Genomic DNA, 12,310 nt, shown 5'->3' with positions numbered 1-12,310 from the left:
ATCAGGCATACATTCAGGTACAAGTGGGCATAGAACTCAATGCTGGCAGTTGCTGGGAAAGCCTCTCCTACAGTTGCAGGGAGCTACAGATAGACAGATTCAAGGGACATGGTGCTTATCTTGATGGTTGTCACAGGGGTTTCTAAAGTGGATGTTACAAAGAAGGTTTACAGTGTGCTATGCAGGAAAAGAGGCTTGATAAATAGCATAACGCCTCGACTGGGACCAAGATTTAGTAGGACAAGGTAGTACCAAGAAGTTACGCACATTGATTGGTGCACTGCGACATGGGCAGGGGTCACTGCTGGTCATCCCAGGCAGTGCTCGGGAGACATAGGGACTAATGCCTGTTAACAGCATTAATGTAACAGATGCATCACAAACAGGATCAAGTATTTTGAACAGAGTTTCGGTCTTCATCAAGGAATCGTAAAGGCCACGCAGGCACGTGGAGGAGCGGTGATGAAGAGTAACGGAGTGGATGCAGATAGCAGAATGCTAGCATATGGCATAGAGTATTTATGTTAGAGTACAGTTTATGAGGGCGCCGGTGTCGAGGTAACCATGGCGATCCGGGCGTCTTCGCGCTTAGTGCACAAAGGGAAAGGGGAGGTCTGGAAGGTCGGAGGCAGAAATCAGGACAAGGTGCACATCAGGAGTGTAGAAAGCAGGTAGGGACATAACAGGAGAGGCGAGTCGGACAATTTGACGCTCACCTTCGTAATGAGCCGGATGCAAAGGTGAAGATTCAGACCCTAAGAAGGCATTCCGGTGTTGGTCAGCCATGGGCAGACAGGGAGAAGACAGGGACCTTAAACCCGGCCCTTTAATGCCGGCATTTGTTGTGATAGTAAGCCAATTAAGCGGCTCCATACTGTCGGGTGCCTCTCCCTCTCCAGGCATTGCAGGCAGCCTGGATCGAAGCCAAAAGGTGGCTGCCATCTTCAAAAGGGTTGCAAGGTCTGTTGTGGGTAGATGATAAAGCAGACTTTGCCCCACAATGGTAGGGGGCACATCCTTCCTGCAATGCAGCCAACCTGAGAAGACAGGGGCCTTAAACCCAGGCCTTTAATGTGGAGAGGTGCGTATAGTTGTTAGTCCAGTCTCATTGCTTCAGTTTGCTTTTGAATAGATGTTGATTAGGTGTTGCAAAGTAACAAGGCTGGTGTCATGTGTTGAAGTCGGGTGACCAACCAATGTTCTCGTAGAGCATAGTAATTAAATTGTTAAAATGATTTCCTTTGGACATGGTGCACAAACCCGGTGTAGTCGCCATCAAAGAAAGCAGTTGGCATTTAGGCCTGGCATTCATTTTTTAGTTCAACATCCCCTGTTTAAACATTGCCTAGCCTTTCAAAGAACAAACCCCAACTCCAATCTAAGGAACTTGATAGGGGTTGAGGAACGTAATTTAGGCTGCAAGCCAGTGCACCCGCAAGAAGCTCTGTGTTTAGATTTTGTATCGGCCAAATTAATAGTAAGGGACATGTCATGATCACTATAATTGCAAGCAATAACTCCAAGATCCTGTACGGCCAAAAGGCATGCATTATTCCAAAATAAATAATCCAGTGTAACCTGGCTTTTGTTCCCCGCCCAGGTGTATTGCCCTGGGATATCCCCTGTGGTTCTGTCATTCAACATGGGTGAGGTCCCAGCGCCTCAAGTAGTTTACCCTTGTTGTTACTTTCCCACTGTTTAGCCACATAGTAGTATGCCGCGCACTGGACTTCGTCATGGCATCTAGCATTAAAATCCTCACCAAGCAGTACCAGACACTCCTCCCCGTAGTCCCAGGCACTTGCAGCCAGTATTTCTTCCAGCGAGGAGTGAATTTCTTGTGTACATTTAGTACGGGGGATGTTAAGGTTGATGACCAGCATACTCCTAGTATCATACTCCTTGCCAGACCATATCTCCACAACTTGTATTCTACCATAAACCAAAGGCTTACACGCATCAAGTGAGCTTAAAATCAGACTTAGTCCCATGATAAGCCCAACATAGGTGCTTCCCTTGGGGCCTTTATTGGCCAAAGTTTGATAGAGATGGAAAACCTCAACATGTACGAGACAATCAAGCCAGGCCTTCTGTAATGAAAAGACATCATAGGTGGACAAAGTGTGAATGGACCCCTCAGGGTGCAAAGGATGGCTATGCCCGTGGGAGTTCCAGCTAACAAACCTGAGTGGTCAGTTACGGCCCATCAAGATACTGATTCACTTTTTATTTGTTGGTACTCAGTACACTTCTTCAAAGCACGGGTAGGGACGTTGGCGAGTCACCTGTGTAGGGTAAGCGTTATCTAAGCAGTTAGTCCCCTGACTACGTGCCCGGTTAACCAACCCCCTCTGATACTGCACATCAGGGATCTGACACCCAGGTGTTTCAAGCGGTGTACCACACACTAACAATTTCAAACCTAAAGCATCCAGAGCGTCAACACTAGCACACAACAGGGTGAGGCAAAATGTAATAAAACCCAATTGGTGCTACTGTACCACTTTGGCAGTTCCAACTCGACTATGTCGGCAGATGATATGGTAGATAACCAGGGAATCGTAGCCCATAATTGAAGCAAAGTTGTCCTGCTCAAAAACTGACTCAAAGCAGTAGTATGTATCTCTTCGATATTCACAAGTCGTCTGGGCTTTATTAAACCATGAACCCCACCAGGACCAAAGTTAGGTTTGGCAACACTCCCCACCCCAGCCTCATTGTTAAGAGCAGAGACCAAACTCCACTTAAAATTGGTGTCCCGTCGAATGGCCACTTGTGGGATGAGTCCTTCTCTCATCGCCCCAACTTTACCAGTGCCAGTCCGATCGTGTCCATGCGGTTCTACCAAAGGATAATAATTTGTGCGCAGACACTGCTGCTTTGAAGTCCAAATCTTGTCGCTTACATTCAGGGTAAGATCTGGTGCCTTGATAACTTCTTTATTTTTGGAAGAAGTGGGTTTGGGAAGGGCCCACCTGTCCAGAGGCCCATGTAATATTACTGTGCGTTTGGATCCATCAGCCAGTGTTTTCCTTGTTATTTTAGGTATTGTAGGTGCTCCAGCTCCTTCCAACCTTGTGATTGCAAGGGTCCTGTCTTTACCACCAGGCGGAGCTACAGCTGTGAATTGAGTTAACTTAGTTGCAACCACTTCCCTCTGTATCCTCCTAGATATATTACGGTTGGGGCCAGGTGGTGAAGATTTTTCCATCATGGAGATCTCCGCACACAATGCATCTAGCGCATCCTCCTCATTCTCAGCTGCGATGGTTACTGAGTCCTGAGACCTCCAAGAAACTACAGAATCATCAGGGGGAACAAATATCCTACAGCCAGAGTCTCCCAGCACCCCTGCCTCTTGTGAAAAGGTAGCCGTCACCTCACTCTCACTAACAACAGGGATGAGGTTGTGTTGTTTTAAGACAGGCCGGGATGCCCCAGTTGCTTCCACAACCCTGGCCATAGTCAGTTTCAATGCACACTGCTCCTTAGCTGTGTTGGAACAAAGCGCAAACAGAGCATCGGGTTTTGCCAAAAGGTCCTTAAGGTAGTGCTAAAGGGGCCCGCCCACGTGCACAAGGTCATCGGCACAACATATTGGCCTGCTTGCGGACTCCAAGTCGGTTTTAGCACTGAATTCTAAATCTGCCGCCAAGGCCTCTAAATTCGGGCTATTTGAAAGGTTACCTGTCAAGTTTTCGCAGGGCACTTGTGTGGCTGTCCCCAGTGAATTTCTTTGCAGGGTTCTACACAGGTTCAAAAGGGAGCCATTAGTGAGTGGGTGGAGGCAGACAAGATTACAGAATGATCTCCTGTCATGCTAGAATGGGGGAGGAGTTCGTGGTCATGCCTTCCTTTAGACCACTCTGACAGTTTAGGGCTGGGTCCACGTCCCTCTTACGCCCCAGCGATGCTGGCACACTCTGCAGTCCTGTAAAGAAGCCAGAGATGCTAGATTGTATTATGGGTGGGACTCTATGTAATCTTTCTTCCTTTTTGTTGTTTTAGGGGCATCTTCTTGAGTCTTGCGGGTGTGCATTGGACTCTGTAAGCGTTTCCCCTTCCTTGCAGCTTCGCTGCGCAGGCCCACTAGGCCCAAGGGCTTCAACTGCATTGTTAGTTACGATTGCCAGGTCACGGGCTACGGATTCAATTCACGTGGGGTAATCAAGTGTCAAATATACACAGATCCGCCGGTCCTCCAGTCAAACAGAAAGGCACTGAGCTTGAAACTGCCCACGTACACTGTGTAAGCAACAGATAGACAATCACACATACTCACAGTTCCAGGTCCCACGGCTCCACAAACGGCATCTGCCGGCGCGCCGCCTCACTTCTGCAATTCCAAGTCAGTCCACCGCTCACTACTAGTGCCGCTAGCAGTTACTACGGACAGGCTCAAGTGGGCGGTATCATCCAGCCATCCAAAAACCAAAACACTCTGTCTCACTCCGCCCCTGTTATATACAAGATGTGGAGGCTCCATTGGGGAGGGGCAGATAGTTAGAGATAATAACCCTCATACATTTACCAAATCTCTCAATGTGTATTCAACTGGTTTCAGCTCCAAGCTCTGCCGCAAACTAGCCCGAGCCCTGGGCCGGTGCTAAACTGCCTAGGGCAGGGATCTGCAGCCTTTAGCTCTCCATGTTTTAGACTACAATTGACATATGCCCTATCCAGCTTAGTACATGGTAAGGGAGCATGGGAGTCGTCCAACATATCTAGAGAGCCAGAGGTTGCAGAACCATGGCCCCCAGGGAACGCAGGTTTGGCACCAGCATGCAGGATAGGATAGGATAGGATATAAAGGCCATAACAGCAGGCAGTAAGACAAGGGCATAGTAGAGAGAGAGGGACAATGGCAAAAGAGTGCTGTGCTGCAACATAGTTAGTGCAGACATAGGAGAGTGAAGGATCCTGGGCGCCGCCAGTGCACAACAAAAGGTGGTGATCGAGTCTGAATCTGAAATAAAGTGATGGCCTCAAGGCGGAGTATGGGGGAAGGGCACAAAAAAACCAAGAGTTAAAAAAAAAAACAAAAAAAAACAAGTGCAATGGAAAAAGGACTGCTTGGAATCTGAAGGAAAAGGAACCGGAAGGGAAAGGAAAAATCAAACCCCAATGTGTTTACCCTGCAGCAGCAAAATGCTAGGAGAGAAGGACCAGACATCGCCAAATGGGAGCAGCAGGTCCAGAGGGCCTGTCCAGCTGGAAGCATCCGATTATGCATTCTCTGTAGAAGTTGAATAAATGAGTACAGAATTGTGGGAAAACTAGTAAGATACACACCTGTCTGATGTCATTTGAGATTTTTTACCAATGACATATTTAAATATTGGATTGTTTTATATTTTCTTATGTATGATATTCTTTTAGGGTCTGTTTTCGGTTTTGCTTGATTTAGTTTTTAATGTACTAATGTGTATATATATGTATTGTTCTTTATTTTTACATGTGTAAAGTTTGAATTTACTTTCAACCTATATCACATTAAAGAATAAATAAATAAGTAGAAGTTGCATATAAAGTTTGATGCCATGGAGGGCCACTTCTGCCTCTTCAGGAGAAAACAGACTATCACCAGGGGTTGTCAAGAGCGGAAAACGTGCACAGATTCATGAATACACTAAACTCGCAGCCATCAAATAAGTGTGTTGTGGGGACACAAGGCAGGTTTAAGAGTTTCCAGCACTGTTCAGATGAAATATTCTTTCACCAAGACAGAAAAGTGGAACTCCTGGAGAAGCAGGAAACTCATAAGTACTGGTAGTTCACCCAGAAAGGTCCAGGGCTTTTGGACGCAGCAGGAAACCTGGAGAAGAGGTCCATTCAATAGAGAATGCCAACGCATTTCAGAGGGCACAGCAAAGGCCTGCAAGAGGCGGCAAAGGAAGAATTGGTTCTGGCATCACTGCAAGATCCTGCAGGCAAGGGTGACTTCAGTAAAGAGACCACAATATTAACTTAATATTCGGATTTCCCCCGAGCCATCTATCCCAGGAAGACTGACGGAAATTCGTTGGGACTTGGTGGTCATTGTAGTACAGTTATCCATCTAATTCCAGGCAAACGAGGACCTCAGTCAGTGCTGAATCAAGGGACCGACCTGCACACACCAAGCCGGAAGACAGACACAAACTTACAGAGAAAAGCAAAGGATAAAGCCCCATTCGGCTCACAGTCCCCACAGACAGATGTGACCGTTTGTCTGGATATTGTGTTGAGCTACGCATTTATGGGAGGGTGACTCTTAAAGTGTTCGTTTTGATGGCCCTAGCAGACCTAGGTCGTTGCCATGTTCCTTGATTATCCCCCTGCCTCTCCATTATCACCTGCGGGTCCCAAGTGGGATAGGGGAGAGGACGTTTCACTAAATACTGAAAACAAAAAGCTTGTGTGTGCTGTTACAGAGAGGGTTAGGTTGGGGCTGCAATGTAAATAGGGGGTTCAAACCCTTCGTGCATCTCTCCTTGTGCTACCTGTACCTTCTGAGTATATTCTCAAGAAAATGTGCCAAACCCAAACAATGCATAAGCTTCCCTTAAATGCTGCTTTTTAGAACAGCACATTAGTTACCACCACGCTGGGACGAGCTACATTTCCGTTCGCTATACCTCTTTTGTTTTGCTACAGTCACCCCGAGTGGGATGGGTATGCCCAGAAGAGGGGCTCGTGCCTGCTGGGCCTAGGGACCCACGTTACTCCTCACTGATGAGGCCCACCAAGGCTGAAACCTGTTTGGGGATGCCGATGGTCTCATGTAGAAGGGATGCAACCAAGCAGTTTGGGCTGGACTGCCTCTTTTGGGGTGGGTGGGACCAAGCCTGATTTGCATATGGTCTTTCCCCTTCTGTAATGGCTTGGCAGGCGAAGAACGATGGTCTGGAGGGTTGCCCAGAGCAATGCCAGAGGTTAACATTAATTCTAAACCTTCTAGCTATGTTTTACTAGGGTCAAACATTCAGCATGCTACTACTGTAAGCATGTTCTAAAAGGAATTCGTGCAACTTGAGCAGAGCCAAAAAAGGATGATTTTACTGTCTGAATAGCAGATAATGTCCGACATTAGGATCCTGGCTAAAGTGCCTCATAGCCAACTTTGTAAAACAGCCAGCCATTTTCCACTATTCGTGACAAGTCTTCTTCTAAGGGGGAAGATAGCAAGCCTGAAAGCCAGCCTGTTTATCCTTACCCCTCTCATCTGTTCAACTGCATGCCTGCCTTGTCTGGTGCCCCTCTTCAGGCAGCTTAGCTTTGAGAGAGGTTTTAGGGGTGTGGCTGATTTGGTACTGTGTGCAGGAATATTAGGGTGCCCCTGAGAACACAAATGTGGCTTTGAATCGAATCCTGATGTTGAGCTGAAAATACAGGATAATGAAAATAAGAGTGCTAAAGGTAAACCTGTCCTACTTTCTTCCTGCAAAAAAAGTGAACTTTTACACGGGCTAGGGATATGGTTCAACACAAGAGAAAGTAGCACAAGCGGTAAGTATGAGGAAGAAATGCTGAGGGTGTGGGTTCAAACAGGGCGGGAGTGTGCAAAGAGGATGGGTGTGAGATTTGGGCAAAGGGAGGATATGCAGGTTTGCCCATCAATGTCTTTCAGACTGAATAAGAAAGGTGGCGTTGGTCAACAGTGGCATGGGGAGTACCTACCCGATCAAGTTGATGCTGCGTGGTCTGTACTACGTGAGGAAGCATTGGGTGGGCTTTGAAATGGTCCACTTACAAGAGATAACTTTTAGATGTTTCCATTGTTAAATACATACAGTTGACATTCGGGCAGACAACCTTCAAGAGTCTCATCAAAGGTAATTAGGGGGTCGGCCAGGCTGACGGTGGCAAGTAAGGGCATTTTAAGACACAGATGAAATTCAAGATGTAGTAAATGACGTAGACAGAGGCCAGGGGTTACCATATGTGAGAAGCAGGACCAGGGAGCCCCATATTCCGCTGGAACATGTCACAACTTTGGACCGTAAAACAAGTAACTATGCATGGAAACCTCTGCTTACAGGATGGCTCAGTCTGTCATAAAGGCTCTTTGACCGGAGGGAGAAGGGCCCCCTTGTGCTTACAGCTATGAAAATAAATACGAGCATCCCAATCCATGCTGTTTGAGGAAGTTAAACAGGATTACTATTCCCAGGACTATAGCTAACTTTGGCAAATAAAATAAATCCTGTTATGACTGCACGCATTCCAGTCAATATCGTTACTAGTCATTCTTCTTCATTGGTCAATATTTCTTAATTCCCTCCCCTTAAGGCAACCATACTAACGGCTCATGCCACCTTAAAACCTCCGCTTTGCTTCTCCAAGGACACTGCAGTTCTCTGCCTGGATATTTCATGTGTTGACCCCTCAGAGCTTGCCAAGTGATGCTATTTTTACAGTGGCTTTCTCTGCATCACCCCCACCACCTAGTACAAGTGTAGATTACAAAGCCCAATGACCAATCATTGCCATACCCCACTTCTAGGAAACCAGAATATGGCCGAGGAGACCCATGTCAGGCCTTGCAAACGATTACAAATCCCACTAGCTACTTTAGTCTACATACTCAACCTAAGGGAAATGCACTCACCAAAGGGTGACTGGTGACAAAATATTTACCAGTGCTTTTGGTAAAATGGTGCATGCTGCCGTAAGCACACATCATATATGGTGCAATGCTGATAAGCATGCACAGTGAAACTTGCATTTGCCAGTTTTTGCAAAGTGTGTTTGCAGTAAATGCAAACTAAGTTTCTAACATCCCTATACTCGCCAGCAAGGTCGAGTATCCTGCAAATGGTACTCATCCATCATAAAAACTGCTTGCCAATGCCAATGGGCTAGTTGATTTCGCGAGCCCTGCGTGTGAAGGCAGGAATGGGTTACAGTGGCCATAAACAGGGATAGTGTTTCTGTTTATACAGAAAGCAAACAGCCGACATGGAAAGTGCAGCTCACTGCCATCCAATACTCTATCCAATACAGTACTAAACATCAGGATTAGTGCCATTACCTGCTACTTCACAACACCAAACAGCGTCCCTGGGAAACCTTCCTGGTAGGAACTCCATCTAGTCTTGCCCCTTCCTTCGCATGCTGTCCCAATCTCTCAGGTCCAACCAGTCACTCACCTGCCATCTGCCGTCATGCGAATCAGTGCCACTTCTGCCGGAGTGCCTACGAAAGCCCCGGTGGCACCGGCTGTCATACCAATCAGCGCCTTCATGAGGAAGTTGGGAGGGGTGCCATCCGCCTTGGTGAGCTTCTCAAACAGAATTGTGTAGATGCCCAATCGCGTCGTGGTGTAGGTGGCCTGCCTGAGCAAACCTGCAGAGAGGCTGCGAAAGATAAAAAGGCAGTCAGGTAGGAGAGATTAAACTTCACCAATCAAAGCAGAATGCCAACATCAAATAAGGGATCTAATCACATTGTCCCCAGCGAGGCCTCATCTACATTGTGCAAAAACAATGAGAGCAGGCCACACAGTTTTCTTAGTAACTTGGATACAACTAAAAATACATTCCCATCTTGCTAAAAGTGAAAAAGAAACCTGTAGAGTTGCTTTAGCCAATGAAAAAATGAGATGTTGGGAAAGGTATCAAATGCAGGTATACGCAGCTTCACTTTGTTGGTCGCCTACATCATCATCAGTTATGCTAGCAAAAGGGCCCTCTACCAGGCAGTTATAGTGCCAGTAGTTCACCCCCATTAAGTAGTCATTGAAACTGTAATTATGACATATATCAAGTGCCAATATACTGGTGGAAAACCTTATTTGGACAAAATTAACTCTCTACATACCTAGATTATCCATTTGCGAGATGCCAGTCAAACCCCACTTTTATGAGTCCTCTGGGAATTGTAGTACTTGATTTGTAGTGAGGGAAGGTAAAGACTACAATCCCCAAAAAGCAAGACTAGAGAAGCATCTTCCAACTGGATTGGGTCAGGTTTCTGAACATCTTGGAGTGCATGATCTCCGAGGAGATTTACGGGTAAGGAGATGCATTTCCCATATCGCTTGCACCTGCACCTACACGCAATGGACCCAGAACTCATCCCTTCCCATGTGCTCTCAGTTTAGCCGGGAGTAGCATGTTTTACTAATCAAGATCCCAATTGGCATCATACCCTTTGGCTTTGATCTATGTCGTCAATGGCCCCTGATTTGCTTGAGATTTACTCACCCGGTGTAGATGCCGGTTAGGCCCTCATTCCGCAGGATGCTGGCTACCGCATGGAAACTGGTCTTGTACTCCCTCACCTTGGCGCCCTCCCCGCTCAGTTGCATCCGGTTTTTCACCAAGTCCAGTGGTTGCACAAACACTGTGGCGGCCATCCTGCACCCAGACAGAGGAAGGAATAGGAGTTGAGGGAGGCATGGTAAAGAGAAAAAGAGAAACGAGAGGGAGAAGATAGAAAGGCGAAGGAATGAGCAGAGGAGACAGAGGGGTAAATCATTGTTATTGTGATTTATGAGGGAGGCACAACAAAGATGTATTAAAACAACTGTCAATATAATCGTCATGATTCACAAAGCCGCAGCGGTTGTACAGCAGGATTCATATGGCACCTAAACCCCAGCAGACCCTGGATAGGGCACAGTTTCTATGAGAAAGTTCCGAGGGAGTGGACCTCTTGTGTTGAAATCCCATAAAGCTGACTCCTACATAAAAGAGTAAGCAGCAGGAATGTGCTGAACAGGAGCTTGCAGAAATGCCTATAGGCTTCGGTATCATAAATATGCTGCGGGGTTTGGGCCAGTGCGTGTGATATCACAGAACGGACCGGTACTACCGAAGGTCCCTACATTGCATATCTGGCAACCAACCGTTCACTTATATTACAAGCATAGATTTAACAGACTAGCAAATGATTAGCTGCACTGTGGGATGGAGAAGCAAAACCACTAGGGCTTACCTGAAGTAACAGAGTGACTCGTGGTTGCTGTGCTCTGGCTGCTCTTTTTAGACCATGAAGACTTTGAGGACTACAAATCTGAGGTTTTTGGCACCATTTGGACTGCCCATTTTACTGGCGGACAAGCGCTGAAGCAGCGCTTCAGCGGCATGCGCAAACTATGTCGCCATCAAGCCGACACACCGCAAACCAGCTTGGAAGGCTGCAGGACATATTAGTGACAGCAGGAAGGCAGGCAGATCCCGATTCTTCGACTAAATCACTGAAACTAAATGATAAGGTATCTCCGAAAACTACCAATAAGAACTTTTGACCCCCATATGTCCTAAAATGAACCAAACCAAAAAAGACCCAGCTAATTAATCATATGGGAACCACGGCTAACTTGAAAGGTTGTAATGCGGTCGGTAAAATCACTAAGTACATAAGTGTCCCGTCGGAAAAACAGCTAACTTTTCTCAATTGCTGATTTCTTTTTCACTTGGTTAGTCTACTTTTCTCATTTGCTGAATTGATTTTGTATTTATTATTCATTATTTGTATTTGCATAAGAAACTTGTTGTTCATTTATGTTGTTTGTATTCTGTAATGTTGGAATAAAACTTTTAATGCTTGTAAAACAGCTAACTTGACTTTAAATTACCACCTCACTTGTACTATTGCATGCCTGGGATCCAAACTAACGGAATCACCAAGCAATCTGAACAAAAGTCACACTCAATAACGACATGTGACGGGTAGCCATTCCTTTGCCCCTGGAAAGGACTGCGATCAGACACTAGGACATACTGGCTTGCCCTGATGTTGGGGGAATTGACCCGGGTGGCAATGAGCTCGCTTTTGGTGGGGTAATTAAACATCTAGGGAATTAAGAAATCATGCTCCATCACATGAGGGATGAGCTCTTAATAGCTTACTGTGCACACCAGAATTACCTAAACATAATTCGACTCTGGCGGATTCAAACTCACTATTAACGACAGATATTAATCTAGGACGACCTTAATCTCTAACACAAAAGCGTTAATTTGAGTTGAGAATTGTGGGATACAAGAACACCACAAATTCTAGCCAATCAAAGAATTGTGTCAGATCATACAAGTGAATATAATAACTCTTTCATCCGCAAAAATTTAAGCACTCGACTACCTACTTACCTCATTGATAAACCTCATGTGAGAAGATAAATCAAGTTAATGATTGGCATACAGACATACTAAAAACCATCTGTAAACACCTACGAATTACAACACCCTTATTAAATGTTGTGTGCCTGAGGGGGCAAAAAGAAAAAGAAAAAAGCCTTCTGCACAACGTCTACAAATAGATCAAAGCACCAGGGAAGGGCCGCTGTGAATGCCTTGCAGCGGATAGGTTTTACTGAAGCACC

At 46.1% G+C, this 12,310-nt stretch overlaps 1 protein-coding gene across 1 annotated transcript in view; it reads right to left on the bottom strand.

Moving 5' to 3' along the window:
• SLC25A11 (solute carrier family 25 member 11) overlaps nucleotides 1-12,310 on the bottom strand; it is a 143,433-nt gene that overhangs the window by 74,213 nt on the left and 56,910 nt on the right. Inside the window, exons 2-3 of the mRNA XM_069643856.1 lie at nucleotides 10,188-10,340; nucleotides 9,132-9,338 (exon numbers count right to left, since the gene is read on the bottom strand). Of these exons, the coding sequence (XP_069499957.1) occupies nucleotides 9,132-9,338; nucleotides 10,188-10,340 (360 nt within the window). The remainder of the gene's footprint in view (nucleotides 1-9,131; nucleotides 9,339-10,187; nucleotides 10,341-12,310) is intronic.

This window comes from Ambystoma mexicanum, chromosome 1p (assembly GCF_040938575.1).
Source record: "Ambystoma mexicanum isolate Mex_15411 chromosome 1p, UKY_AmexF1_1, whole genome shotgun sequence".
Taxonomy (NCBI): Eukaryota; Metazoa; Chordata; class Amphibia; order Caudata; family Ambystomatidae; genus Ambystoma; species Ambystoma mexicanum.
This window is presented reverse-complemented; position numbering and strand designations above follow the sequence as displayed.